Genomic DNA, 15,688 nt, shown 5'->3' with positions numbered 1-15,688 from the left:
AACAAAGACTTAGAGTTGGCGATTTCAGAGAAACCTCATTTTGCAAGGGAGAAAACCGAACCGTGTCTTAGTCTACACGTAGAAAGTAAAGTAAGCCCCTTGAGGAAAGGGACTGGCGTTACTGTGGTGGCGGCAATGATTGTATCCCCAGCATCTCATCCTTTATACAAAGTCGGTACTTAATAAAGGTGTATTGGATTGCTCCGTGTAACTGGAATGGGAGGATTTGTGAATACAAATACTTATATCTGTCTCCCTGGGATGTCTTCTTCCTCCCTCGCTCTCACGCTATCTGCTAGCCATGTCCTATTACAATTCAATGCCTGGATCCAAAAATTAGGAACTCAATTAGATTCAGGAATCTTAAGAGCTAGAAGGAGCCTTGGCAATCACCTAATCTAACCAACCACCTCATTTTATAGATAAGGGAACTAAGACCAAGGGAGAGAGTCTCTCTCCATCAGTTCAGAACTGGAGTAAGTAGGTTCCTAAAAAGTCATCTAGTCCAACTCTCATTCTATAGATGAAGAACCTGGGGCCCTGCAATAGGTAGGGACTTGCCCAGGTTCCTTTGGAGAGAAAATGAAAGAGATTGGCTCCCACCCAGACCCTGACTTCAAATCCTGCACTCTTCCCATTACAACACACTGTCTCAGGTCCTACAGTAATGTAGGGGCAGTGGGAAAAAGCAGGAGGAGAGAGGACAAAGAATGAACATTTATAGAGCACCTATTATGGGAGGGTTTTGATGCTGTTATTGTTGACCCTTTTACAATTGAAGAAACTGAGGCAGACAGAAATGAAGTAACTTTCCAAGAGTCACAAAGCTGGTAAGACTGTGAAGCTGGATTTGAACTAAGGTCTTCCTGGCAGCGGAGCCTCTGGTAGGGACTAGAATTCTAAGTCTCTCCTAAAATCCATCTCTCTGCTCTTACTTCTGACTGATTATATATTGTTACTATCTATAATGGTTTCATACGTATATGTCTTAACTCCCCCAACTCTATCATAAGCCTCTTGAAGACAGAGCTCTTAAAACTTCCACTTCACTTCTCAGAATAGGAATGTGCTAGCCACTTAATGACTACACGGGGATTGTTTAAATTCTCAAATATCATCTCAATGAATGCTCCCCAAATCTCATTCAATTCCAGACCCTCCAGTCCTGCGATGATTTCTATTCTCTCTCTCTGTGTCTCTGTCTCTGCCTCTCTTCCCTTTCTCAGGAACTCATTCTTAATCTTTAAATATTTCCACCTATTTGATGAATGTGCTTTTCAATTCAATTAACCTACAATTAAATACCTACTAGGTGCCAAGTCCTGTGCCAGATACTAGGGATTATAAAGACAAAAATGAAATAATCCCTGACATTGAGGAACTTCCATTCTCCTGAAGGGGAGTGGGGATAAACACATACAACGCATTCCCAAAAAAATACAAAGGGATTTGAAATGAAAAAATGTTTACCACGTCTGATCCTTCAGAAAGGCCTATGTAGGAGTAGCGGCAGAGCCCTGCCTTGGCATCCATTCCAGACAAGGAAGCCCATGGGGCAAAGAGATGGAAGCAAGAGATGGACTCTACCTACTTGTCCTCTCTTTGACATTCGACTGTAAGATCCTCAGGGGAAAATGAACAAGTGGGAGTCCTCCTCTGAATCCCCACAACACCTACTACACAGCAGGCAATACAAACTGGGCCCATCCACAAAAGCTACCTAATACAGATACACGTTCTTTAAGGTACAGCACTTGTTTGCCTTTTATTCTAATATTGTCTGATAAAAATAAGAGGAATAAAAGAAAGCAAGAAAAAATTGTTACAAATCAGATATTTGGTTCTTCGCCCTCCATGCCAGGGTTCAATCTACTCTGTCTAGACATTTCTATAATTGTTTTCATCTCTGCAATAGAGAACTTGGGGGTTAGCGTCACGGTGTCGTAGTCAAATTCTTCATCAAGTGAGAAGGGCTGAACTTCATCTCCAGATACCTAGGATAATAAGGGGGAGAGAGATGTGGTTTATATGCAGAAGTGATTTTAAAGGAAGATAAAAAAAAGATGAAAACATACACTACATATTAATATTTAATTAAACTTTTTTTAGACTTCAGCACTCTCAACTGATTAAGCTGTTTTTAAGTAAAAGAATAAATTCAATTATTCAATTTGACCTAATTTAAGCCTCTTAATAGGCCCCATTTGTACTATACTGTATCTGAATGAATATCATTAACTAATCTGGCTCCAGGCAAAAAATCAGAAAGTCTCCCCTGCACACATCCATTACATTTTTACCAGTCCTAGTGGCAAGGCTGCAGGGCTATGGGAAAATTAAAATATATTTTAAACCGTGAGTATATATGCTTCTGACACTAGTGAGTCCAAGTTATTCTTTGACCAGCACCTAAAAATGACTTCTCTCAATGAAATGAATTCTTCAAGATTGAAAATAGTGCATTGCACTTATGAACATATCATATGTCCTCAGAGAACAGCTATGACCCCTGGGCAGATAGATAAAAGCATTAATTGAGAAACTCCAATTTCATCAGGTTACAAGGTCCAGATGTCCTTTTCTCCACATCCCAAACATGGACGAGCTACCGGGCCTTTTATTTTAATATACATAATAAGGGTAGCTGAAAAGACGTGCAATAAATTAGTTTTCCTCATTCCTAATTCATGATCTTTAAAGAGGGGCGTAATAAGAAGATACTGGCTAAAAATATTCTCTGTAAAGACCAGGAAGATACCTCTTCAAAGCTCAATGCGTCTTTTCCTCAGGTCTTTTTCAAGGCAGATAGAAGAGTAATGTGTGTAACACAACAGAAGCACAAGCACCAGTACCCTGTGTGGAGCCCTAGAATGAGGACAGGCAACATCTGATGTTGCTGCGATGACCAAAGGCAGCAGCTCGTGCCAACAAAAACATGGGATGGGGTCATCTTCAAGTGTTGCTGTCTACACCCGGAATGACTTCTGGAGAATCTTGAAAGAAAAATACTTGGCTCAGAAATGGCTTGTGGGAGCTAATACTGAAAGGGAGTCATGAAAAAGGCGATTTCCTTCCTCCTCACAACAAGGTACTCAGAAAAGTGACCCACACACAAATAGCCATTCTGCTTATTTGTTCTCTGGAAGTTAGTTGTGCAACTTTGTAAACCATTATCCTGGCCTCATGAAAGCCCACACGGAACAGGGTACTGTGCGGGGCCATGCTTCTCTGCCACAGTGATCTACAAAGAAGCTTTTCTCTTCCCAGAAATGCCAAGGGAAAATCTACTTAGACAAAATGGATAAAGATGATCCAACAGTTCTTTGTAAGAAAAAGCCTCTATTTTAAAATACTGAAGCATTCCCATAACCCACCACAGAACAGTAATGATACTCTAACATGACCTGACATGGCATGACAGCATAATATAGAATACCTGAACATTAAAACTAAAAGCGATATGAGATACTATCCAATTCTATGTCCACATTCTACAGACGAGAAAACTGAGGCTAAAAGAAAGGAAATGACTTGCCTAGGGTTAGAGAATTTTTTAAAAGCAAAGCCAAGGACTCCTATCACCCAGGCCAAGGTTCTTTACAGAAGACTCCATATGCTTCTCCAGCTTTCTTTGGCCTTCGGCTCAATACAGGAAAGAAAACAGGAGAATCAGACTGACTTATGAATGATCTGTTCATTCTGGCCTTCTCTGGGCATGACTCCAGTCACAATAGGCCCACTGATCACCCAGCAATCAATGGTCAGCTATTTCTAAGATGGAAAAAAACATAGAGGGAGCCAGACCACAATGTGTCCACTTTGTACTATCAGGCAGAAATACTTTTTTTTTTCAAAATGAAGCATTACCTTCCTTCCCTCCTCAATATTTTCATCTTAACATTTAAATATTTCTTTGCTTAGCCACATGGATTTCTTCATCAGTCATACAGTGTTGATCATACCAAAAGCATTTTGTTTGTGGCAAGTCAGTAAATACAATTCTAGCAAAAGGATTATTCTCACACCCAGAAAAATGATATTCCTCTAAGAGCTGTAAATGTTTTCTCCACTTAGAAAGGAGAGTCATTAACAGCAACTGTTGCTAGATTAATTTCCTGGGCAATCAATTAAAGGATGAAATTAAAAAGCATGCAGCCAAGAACAGTCATAGATTATCATATTTCTGTGCCAAAATATGACACTCAGTAGTTTTTAAATAAGTTTAACTGTGGATGTCAGAACTGTTGGACGTTGTAAAAAGGCCAGTATGTCTTTGGAAAAGGAATTTCAAAGGAAAGCTATGCTAAATTGCACAAATATTTTCCTTTCTTAAACAAAAATACATTCTTGCTATAGGGGTGGATTGTCCCAATCATTCTAGATACCAACTGAGAATTATACAATAAGTGACTAGATTGTTCATACAATCTGCCCAGTGACCGAACTACCCCAAAGGAGACAAAGATAGAAAGAAAAGGCCAAACTATTCACAGCAGTAACCTGGAAACAAAGTAGGTAACCATCAAATGAGAAATGGCTAAAAATATAATGGTTTACTAATATAATGAAATAGTATTGTACAGTAAGCATTGATGAATAGGAGAAATTCAGAAAAACATGGGAAGATTTGTATGAGCTGATGCAGAATGCCATAAGCAGAACCAAGAGCACCTATACTAAGCCTACAACAAAAGTAAATGAAAATATAATTTTAAAAAGTCAAACGCTAGGTAACTAAAAACTAAAAGACCAAAAACCAGAAAACAAAGAGTAAAACACCCTCCCCTTTTGAAGTGAAAAAGCAGAGAACTACCAAGAAAGAGTGTAATATATATAATAAAGTTGATTATCTTTGCAGAGGACATTTTTCCCTTAATATTTTTCTTTGTCACAAAGAAGACCTACATCTAGAGCTGAGGGAGGATTTGAATGGACCATGATGCAAAGACAAAATATTTTGAGAAACCGTAGACTTGTGATCAATCCAAAATGTTCTTTGAATAAAGGCTAAAAATATTTGCCCCTATCACAACAGCGAGATATGCCATTTTCTCTCGTCTTACCAGTATTAGGTACATTGGACACATACCCAGTTAGAAGGGTCATTCTGACAAAAAAGTTATCAGACAATCTGAATTTTCATTATTTTTCTGAACTGTAAATGAATGAGTGAAAATTCTGTCCTGAAATGGATGTGTGTGTGTGTGTGTGTGTAGATATAATTATAGAGAGAAATTCAAAGTGAAGCTGGATAGAAATGTAATGGCCAGCCTACAACCCTGTGGCCTCCCTGGTGAGAGTTTTTATGATCCAATGCAGTTGCATCTCTCCTTCTGAGGAATGCTTTGGGAGTTCTCCTTCTTTCAAGCTTTAAGTTCATTTCAGTTTTCTATGAAGGGAGACTGTACCTTTAGACTACAAACTGAAATTCTGATTTATTTCAAATGGAAAAATTTGCACAGTGGAACACTGAATCCCCTGCCACTGAACAAAAAAAACAACTGCGAACCAAGTTATTAACTTGTTATTTTTGCCTAAGGAGCTGAGAGAAATATGTGGATTTCAGGTGTCTAATTTCAGATCTAATTGAAATCTTTTTGTATACTCTTTGGGAATAGAATTGGTACACGATTAGAAAAACTGCCAGTTTCCCTAAAATTGCCCATGTGACTTACTCGAACTGAGCGGGTGTTAAGGAAAGAATCATTTTCATTCATAGGATTGCACGTCCAAATTATGGGAAAAGAATCTAATGCTCATATCAATAACAGCAGCATTTAGCTGTAGGTTATTTTGCAGAGAAATGGTATAAATAAAGTATCTGTAGCTGAGAACTTTAAAAGTCTATTAAAAATAGGCAAAGTAATCTTTACTCTACACAGAGATGGTTACTTTTACTAAAATACACTAAAAAGCTCCTCCTCTCTGCCCTTTACAGACTACCTTTTTTTCCTTGCTTTTGAATTAAAAGCATGCAATTTTCACTTCCCTAAGGTGATCTCTTTTTGCCCAATAAAGTTGGTTGAATGTTCTCAGATTCCTTGGAACACAAAAAGCAAGACACAAATATAGAACACAAGCTTTCTAAAGAATATTTGACTTTAATAATAAGAAGAAAAAATACACACATACATAAGATCTCAAGCTAAAATCAGGAACAAAATTTAGTTTTACCAAAATTTTGGTAGCAAAGAGCTAGGTGAGTACTTAGGAAAAAAATCAATTAGAAAGCAATTATTAAGTGCCTACTGTTTATCAGGCACTAGAGATACAAAAACAGACATTAATAATAACCATGAGACAGATAGGAGATTAAAAGCCAGGCTTGGAGATGGGAGGTCCTGTGTTCAAATCTGGCCTCAGAAACTTCCTAGCTGTGTGACCCTAGGCAAGTCACTTAACCTCATTTGTCTAGTCCTTATTGCTCTTCTGTCTTGGAACCAATATACAGTATTGATTCTACGAAGGAAAGTAAGGGTTTTTTTAATTAACAAATAAACAAATAACAATAATAATAATAGCCAGCATTTATATATCACCTTAAAGTTTGCAAATGAAACAACTTCTGCCCCCTAGGAGCATGAAAAACAAGCTATCCAGCTCTCAAGAAAGAACTGTTGGAGTAGGAATGTAGATGAAAGCATACAATTTTTCTCTTGTTTATTTGAGTATATGTTGTGGGATTTGGGTTTTATAAGGTTAGTGACTTATACAAATGAACACTAGAAATATGTTTTGCACGATAATTCAGGTATAACCCAAATTCAATTGCTTTCCAGCTCCAGGAAGAGGAAGAGAAGGAGGAAGACAATGTGAATATACAACTTCAGGAAACTTATGTGGAAATTTGTTATTACATGTAATTGGCTAAAAAAGAAAAGAAAAGAAAGTGCTAGTTGGACCAGATGGCCTTTAAATGTCTTTCAAATTCTAAAACTCTGTATTTTTGACCTAAAAGAATGTGTCAAGGCAAATTAAACAATGGAAAGCTACCTGGATCAATAGCCACAAAACAACTACCAGCCCTGTTGTTAACCAGCTGGTATACCACCGGCAGTCACTTGATTCTGCTGTGCCTCAGTTTCCTCACCCATCATACAGGGCAAGATAATCCTTAAGATCCTTTTCAGTTTTAACAATGCATGATTTAGGTCAAAATCAAAGAATCTGAGTTGGAGAGGAACTCAGAGGCCATCTTGTCCTCAGCTGGAATCTTCTCTTCAACACCTCAACAAGGGCTCTCGATCCTCGTTACCAATACTTCCACTCGCCTCTCGATTTTTAGGGTAAGATTCATATGTACAACCTCGGACAAGTCTCTTCATCTCTCTGGGTCTTAATGTCCTAGTGTAAATAAGTGCAGCTCTATGTCCCAGGGACACTGTGGGGACTGTAAAAAGCTCCAGAAATCTGGTGTTAATATGATTAGCACTATCAGCCTAATCTGATCACATATCAAATACCATCTCAATTCTCGAATCTACCAATCCTGCCCCAACCACTCTACTGACTGACCTCCAATCTCACATCTCAAATTGGATGTCCAGAAAGCATCTTAAACTCAACATGTCTTTCACCAAAAACCTTCTCCTCTTGTTAACTTCCCTAGCACTGTCAAAGGCATCAGCATCCTACAGTCCACCAAGCTCATAAGCTTGGGGTCCTCCTCGTCTCCTCTCTCTCATCACCCCCACATCTAATCTGCTGCCACAGCTCATCAATTTTTTACCTTTGAAGCATCTCTCCTTTCTACCCCCTTCTCCTTTAGCATGATGCCACTGTCCTGGAGCAGGCCTTCACCACCTCACACCTGGACAACAGCCTTCTGGTAGGTCTCCCTGGCACAGGGCTCTCCTCATTCTAGTCTATCCTCCACTCAATTGTCAAAGTGAACTTCATAAAGAGCGGGTCTCCCCATCACTCCTACTCTAATCCATGGAACACAATGCTGCCAAAGGAATTTGGCCATGTCACTCTCTGATCAGTCAGATTTCAGTGTCTTCCTATTGACTTGGGAAGAAAATACAAAATCTGTGACTTTTAAAGCTCCACAAAGCTGGGTCCCGCCTATCTTTCCAGACTCAGTGGGCATGAACTCCCTTCCCACAATCTGCAATCCAATCACTCTAGCCTTCAATGTGTGTGTGCATATATGTATTACAATTTCCATTATATAGGTGAGGAAACTGAGGGTCAGGGAAGTTAAGTAGTTTTTTTCCATCATATCACAGAGCCAGGATTCAGATACGGGTTTTGAAACTCACCGTCCATACTATACCATGCTGCTAATGCAAGGGTTGTTTAGATTATTTTGCTTTTACCAGAAGTTTCTTTCAAAAACTACTGGTATAAGTTTGAGATTTAACTAGCATTCTGTCATCTATCTGAAGAGCTCGAGAAGTATTTCATCCTTTTTTGCCCACTAACTAAAATAATTTTACAACAATTGTCAAAACTCTGTCAGGTGCTACAACCACTTACTGTTCTAATATATTTTGTAATCATGCTTGAAGTCAAGAAAGAGAGGCAGCCTATAAAATAAATGGAATCCTGCTGGAAACAACCTTGTAATTTTAGCTTCTTGTATCTTGGGGAGAATAAGAAATTCTTAATTAAAAAATCATACTCAAAGGAGGCTGCTCCTACCAGTTGGTCTACCAACACTATCTTAATAGTGTAATATAAGCCCAAAGCTTCCCTTGTGATTCAGAGTGGGACAAAAGTTCCAAGAGGAAAGGTCAATTTTAAATTACAATGCATTGATTGCTTCCGATTGAAAGATTGAGCTTCATAATGCAACCTCTTCACACTGATTGTACACCAATTTGTATAGAGGATTTTAAAAAGGTTTCACAGTTAACTTCTCCATGACCAGGCACCTCCTGCAATCAAGAAATGCTCCAGGGATTTATTTCAAGAAACCAAGTAATTAAGAAAACCTTAGGAAGCCAGTTTCAGAGATTTGGAGCTGGGAGGAACCTTAAAGATTTTCTAATCCTTGCCCCAAAATTCAGATGAGGAACCTAAATCCAGAGAAGCAAAGTGACTTGTGGGGTAGCTAGGTAGCACAGTGAAAAGAGCATTGGACCTGGAGTCTTGAAAACCATGTTACTTAACCCCAATTGCCTAGCCCTTACCATTGTTCTGTCTTGGAATTGACACTAAGACAGAAGGTAAGGGTTTAAAATAAAATAAAATAAAGGTGACTTGCCCGGGGTCACCTGGGCTCTTAGCACTCATCAGGAGTATAGTCAGGACTCAAACACAAGGCTACTGCCTCCAAATCCTGCCCTCTACCTACTATATAGCCTTTGCCAAATAAAGGCTTCATGAAAAAGCCTTTAATCTCCCACCCATCAAGATGAAGGTTGCAACAGAGGCCAAGCTCTCTCAAAACCAAGACAAAAATAGCTTCTCTTGGGGTCCTATTTTCTAAGACTTGGACAATGACTTCAAACAAATGACTCTGAAGATACAAGGTTTTGCTAGAACAGCAAATGAAATATGAAGACTGAAATAACAAGCAAAAAAGTAACCACTTGAAACTAAAGGTAGGCAAGGAAATTATCTTTTCTTTTGGAGAATCTCCAGACACGACTAACTCATAGCATAATACTCACTAAAAAGGAAAACTCAGTTCCACAAAAGAGCATAATTGCACTATGTGTTCCAAAAGAAAGAAAGAAATTGAATATGAATGGCAGTGAGGAAGACTGAGAAGCAACTTGAATTTTAAGCATCCCTAAAGACAGAGGGGAAAACGTCCAAATATAAAGTCCTCAAAGTCCATCCAGTGCCAAGGTGAGCCCTAGAATCCTGGCAATTGCCAAGAGTCTCTGGCCCCTCCCCTGGCCCTGTCCCATGTGTCCTGTATCCCGTCCCACTGCCCTGCCCTCCCCACCCTGCATCTGATCCTGTGGGAGAGAGAAGTGAATGCCCTGCATGGAAGGGTACCTCCGTCAAATGCCTGTAAGCTGGTTGTTCTGTTGGCTGGGTCTTTGGTTCAGAGCACGAATGCTGGTCAAAAGAAGGGACGTAGCTCGCAACAGAGAAATGTGCTTCATCTTCTACCTCTCCCGGAAGCAGCATTGACTCTGGGAAATGAAAAAGAATTCACTTGACACACTGTGTACACAAGTTTACTGAATCATCCACAAGCCAATCATTTTTAAGACACTAAATAGATGCTCTACTTGAGCAAGAGACCCAATACAAAGTGCAAGAATGGATTTTGATGTAAAGTATTAAGGCTCTTACCTCAAGTGAGGGTCACTTTTACCAAAAAAGAAAGTTATGGTCCACATATTTTCATTTCAAGATATAAAGTTACATTCTACTCAAAAGAGGAGGAAGCTTTTCAAGGTGTTTGTTTTTTTTTGTAAATGATAAGATTAGATTATCCTACTTCCCCTGTCAGTACACGGTAGTTGCCTAATAAATGTTTACTGATTAATTAGTGGCATTTGCCAGATAGCACTGAGCCCTGAATCACTACATGACCTCTGCCATGACATCCATGGATACTCAAAAGACATCAGCCCGGCAATCCCCGCAGTTAGAAGGAAATACATAATAAATGGAAATCACCCATATTATGACATTCAAATTGGATAGATTGTCCACTGAGGCACTGTCCATTGAGAGACAGACAGACATAGCCAAATAAACACATGTGCATGTATTTTATAAATATGTGGTGTCAATCAGTATATATATGAATATTAATATATTTTACATATCTTTGTATGTGTATATATATGTATATGTATATATATGTAATATATCTATGTCTTGGAAATATACTGAGGCTAGACAATGAGAGAAGTCCAAAATTGAGGGGGAGAAGGCAATAACCCATCTAGGCTGCAGAATTTTCAGGGCCCTCACATTGTCCTTGATGAAAAAGCACATCTATGCCTTTAACTCTTACCTTCTGTCTTTGAATTGAGTATGAGCTGTAAGGCAGCAGAACAGTAAGAGGTGGGCAATTAGGGTTAAGTGACTCTCCCAGGATCACACAACTGGAAAGTGTCTGAAGTCAGATTTGAAACCAGGACCTCCTGTCTCCAGGCTTTCAATTCATTGAGCCACCTAGTAGCCCCTAAAACATCCTTTTAACATTTCCCAGTGATGCTCATGGCTAGAAATCACAAAAACATGAACATCTCAAAAGATTCAAAATCTGGACAACCCAAAGGACAATGAAAAGACACGTGGTAGAAATAAACAGGCACAAATCAGTGGTAATATTTGAGAATTGCCCTTCTCCCCCCCCCCCACAAAAAAAAACCATTAACAAAGATGTGTGTTTCCAGAAAAGAAACTGCAAATGATAAATGGGCAGCATTGATATAATCCACTATATAAAACAACAGCCCAGTTGAAAAGCCTACTGAACACTGGGTCTATCTCCTATGAAGGATCTATGGCAGGACATGGATAAGAATCATATTGCCTAAAAAACCATGGATTAATTAAGAGATGCATGGTGTTGTAGATAAATTAATAAGTAAGGTGTAGATATTTAAGATTAGTTATTAGGAGGCATATCAGGCAAGGCTGGAGAATTCTAAATGGAATGGGGAAGCAGGAAGTGGCTCTCTCCTGGGATGGACTCCAAGTTGGCTGGGTGCAGGTTGAAATTGCTCAACTGACTCAGTAGGAGACCTCTGGGAAAGTGAAGATTGTATCATGGAGGAAGAATCATCTGCCTGTGGGAAGTTAGGTTGAGAATATCAAACCTGACCTGGGCTGCTGGTCATCTCGGGCTGGTTTAACTCCCTAACCTTACCTATCTCTGGATTACTAGCTGAGAACCTGGGAGAGCCGTGTCACTGCTGGATTTGGACAGGACTCAGCAGTGAGGATCACACTTCCCTTCCTGCTAGCCCAGCCGTGCCCTGTTAGCCTATAGTGTAGATTAAGTTCCTTCCCTGACCTAGAAACCTGCCCATAGTTTGTTAGAACAGAAACCCCTTTTCCCTTCCTTCAAACCAAATTTTATCTAATTAAACCTGGTTTACTTAAGCTCCTTGCTGTCACTCAACCCCTGTGTAGTTAATAGGTTCACTGGCTGATCTATCTGTGTGGCAGCTGGATCCTAACTGTCACTCCCTCCAAATGCCAAACCTATTCTTGATATGTAGGTGTATGTAGGTTATTGCCCTGTCCAGTCAGTCCTCCTTCTCCCCTTTCTCTAAACCCCAAGGTTTATTATTTACCCACGAGTGTTACCCCAATAGAATGGGAAGAAGGTTTCACCCCTTTGGATGGCACTTCAACAGCCCTATCACAGTTGAGAGTTTAAACTTCAGCTTGGGGAAAGAGTTTTCCTATACTATTTTCTGTTATTCCCCCCATTTGCGCTTCCTGCTTCCAAAGGGGGAAACACAGGAGAAGAAAAGAGAGTATTGAATTCATCACACAACAATCTGGCAACCTCCCAAAAAAGATACTGCTGAAAATGAAGAAAGGCAGAAGGTAAGTATTTGAACTTTCAGAAAAAAAAGAAAATTGTCATATTTGAAATGCATGGTCTAATGTGTAGCTCTGGCAAATAAGTGCTACATGCTTTTGGTACCTCTGTCATTGTCTTAAGACTCAGTAACCACCCTTTGTTCTCTAATATATCCAACATAAGTGAATTTTTTCTTCTTATTTCTGCATATGACCAGCAAAGCTGCCATGTGGGGAAAATATATGTATTCCAGAAAACTCTCAAAGGTCTTTGGAATATCAGAATTGGGATTTCAGGAGTCATGGGATCTACCACCTTCCTGACCAGAAATCCTCTCTACAAAAGCCTTAGCCTCCTATCATCCAGTCACTGTTTAAAGACCTCCCCAATGACAGGAAACATTTCATTTTAGATGGTTCTCAATTTTGGGAATTTTTTTCCCTTTATATTGAGAAAAAAATCTACCTCTCAGCAACTTTCATCCATTGTTGCAAGTTTCTACTCTCTGGAACCAAGTAGAATGAAAGAGGGTAAAAACTCAAAACGGTATTCTTCCTTGGTTTCAGTTTCTCTGGGAGTAGTCAGGTTCACAAGACATATCCTGTAATCCACAGCTAGCCAGGATGAAGCTCCTGGGCTAGAGGATGATGATCCTAATTAAGCTATTAATTAAGTTCTCAGAGAAGGTGATTAATGAAGAGGAATGCCTTGGTTGCTGCCAATGGCAGCATGAATAGGAAGATAACAGAGCAAGTATTGATATCCTAACCCAGAGACTTATTTGAAATGCACCTTGCTTCCCACCACAGACAGCATCTCTTCCAGTTGTGCAATTACATCTTCTCAGCCTCAAGGAGGGAAAGGCACAACTGGGTAGGATGATAACCCTGGGTTTGGGCAGGAGCTTTTCTGGTTGTTTTTCTTTTATTTTATTTTCAGTGGAAAGCAGTAAAGGGTCTCTAATGGGAGAATGAGCTGTCTCTTTACAAGAGTTAGTCAAGCAATAGGTATAAAGGAGGTTCCTGTTTGGGTACAAATTAAACTAAGCCACATCTCTGAAGTCCCATTCAGTTCAGAAATTCAGACAGAGCACTGCTCCTGGGACCAACTGATTAGTAATATCATATAAAATCAGGGATTCTTAAGTTGGGGGTCTATGACCTTTTTTAATAGGTTAATAAGTATATTTGAAAATCATTGATTTCCTTTGTTATCAACCAAATAAATATCAGTTTTAAAAAACGGGCTTTTTATATGCCCAAGTCATAGACAGATTCAGAGTTAAAAATCCCCACCATGCTGTTGGGAACAAAACTGCCAGGAATAACACATGCCTAGCAAGGAGTTGATGAACAGAGGCCCCACTAGGATCAATAGGCTTTAAAGAAACAAGCCAGGGGGCAGAGCATCTCACTTCAATCCCAGCTCTGAGACTTAGCTGATATATGGCCATATGGCTCAGACTGTGATTTAAACTTTCCAGGCCTCCATTTCCTCATCTGTAAAATAAGAATCGTGATAGAACCTACCCCACAGAGTAGTTGTAAAGATCAAATGAGATAATATTTGTGAAGCTCTTGGCCCAGTGCCTGGAATGGAGTAGGCACTGTACAAATAACTTATTCCCTCCCCTTCTTCTTCCTCTTCCCATTCTCCAGATTGTATTGCCCGAGATCTAGACTGGGAGTGTTTTTGTTAGTTTGTTTTTTTTGTTGTTGTTTTTGCCAATGGTCACACAGCTAATAAATTTCAAAAAACAAGAACATCCTGAAGTCAAGTTGACCATTCAATTCACTCTACCCACTGAGCCACCAAACTTCTCACACATAAAAATCCACTTTTTCAAAACCAGGTAGTAAGTGGAAGTTTGGTCAATTTAAACTGCTTTGGAGTAAAAAGAAGAACTCAATCACTGAGAGGCCTATTATCAGAATTGTTATTGTTACCCTTTTTAAAGTAAGACACTCTGAACAGATAAGAGTTCATTTTTTTTAAACCCTTAACTTGGCTCATAGGGGGAAGAGTGGTAAGGGGCAATGGGGGTCAAGTGACTTGTCCAGGGTCACACAGCTGGGAAGTGTCTGAGGCCGGATTTGAACCTAGGACTTCCCGTCTCTAGGCCTGACTCTCACTCCACTGAGCTACCCAGATGCCCCCTAGAGTTCATTTTTAATGCTGTATTTATTGATGATTGATGATCCCCCCTTGCTTGCAAAAAGGATCTGAGATAACATAGATAGTGAAAACACATAGAAAAAGGACAAGTTTTCACTTAAAGTCCTCACTCTAATCATTTGAAAAGCCTCCTTCTGGTTTTTCCCCAACGTAAACTGTGACCAATAGCCATTTCTGAGTATGCTAAGTGCCTGGCCCTTTCCACTTGGATAATACTTCCTCCTGAGTTGCAAAAAAGGAAAAGAAATAAATGAGTGTGGGTGATAATTGAACTATTTCTGAAAAAAATCAAAGGCTCTAATACTTGGGGATTGAGTCTGTCCCAGAAGATAATGCAAAGTGTGCATCTGGCCTCAGATTGGGCCAGGAAGATTCATTATAGAACTATGGGCAAATCAACAAATCTTTCTATTTCTTTCTCTTCAGAAGTGTGACTGGGCAAGCTCACTTCTCAAGTGGAATGACTGGTGAATGGTTACTCAGGGATTCCTGAACATACAATGATAAGTGTAATAATTAACCCCTATTTGGATGTTCCACGTCCACATTTGATACCCAATTTGCATCTAACAATGTCTAAAAACACTGTGACATTTCACCTATTATGGTCTTCAAAAATTCATTATAAGGGAAGGATTTTTAAATAAGAAATTAATGAGCAATAAAGAAAACGTGCACTTTGTGCTTTTACATAACCAGTAATAATAATACATGTTCAGTGAGAAAAGGTAATGGGGACGGGGGGTGGGAGGGGAAGGTGCAGGCAGCTAGGTAGCACCATGGATGGAGAGTCAGGCCCGAAGTTGAAAGGGCCTTCAAATCTTGGCTCAGATACTTCCTAGTTTTGTGCCCCTGGGTAATTTACTTAACCCTTAACACTCTTCTATCTTAGTATCAGTTCATAACTGATGGGAAGAAAGAAGGTTAAGGAGGGAGGAAGGAAGGGAGGAAGGAAGGGAGGAAGGAAGGGAAGAAGGAAGGAAGGAAGGAAGGAAGGAAGGAAGGAAGGAAGGAAGGAAGGAAGGAAGGAAGGAAGGAAGGAAGGAAGGAAAGAAG

General features: G+C 39.6%; 1 protein-coding gene across 1 annotated transcript in view; it reads right to left on the bottom strand.

Annotated features, from left to right (window-relative positions):
- Positions 1–1,739: 1,739 nt before the first annotated feature.
- LOC123251539 (intraflagellar transport associated protein) overlaps positions 1,740–15,688 on the bottom strand; it is a 91,348-nt gene continuing 77,399 nt past the window's right edge. Inside the window, exons 7-8 of the mRNA XM_044680830.1 lie at positions 9,955–10,094; positions 1,740–1,994 (exon numbers count right to left, since the gene is read on the bottom strand). Of these exons, the coding sequence (XP_044536765.1) occupies positions 1,830–1,994; positions 9,955–10,094 (305 nt within the window). The 3' untranslated portion in view covers positions 1,740–1,829. The remainder of the gene's footprint in view (positions 1,995–9,954; positions 10,095–15,688) is intronic.

Source organism: Gracilinanus agilis, chromosome 6 (genome assembly GCF_016433145.1).
Source record: "Gracilinanus agilis isolate LMUSP501 chromosome 6, AgileGrace, whole genome shotgun sequence".
Taxonomy (NCBI): Eukaryota; Metazoa; Chordata; class Mammalia; order Didelphimorphia; family Didelphidae; genus Gracilinanus; species Gracilinanus agilis.
This window is presented reverse-complemented; position numbering and strand designations above follow the sequence as displayed.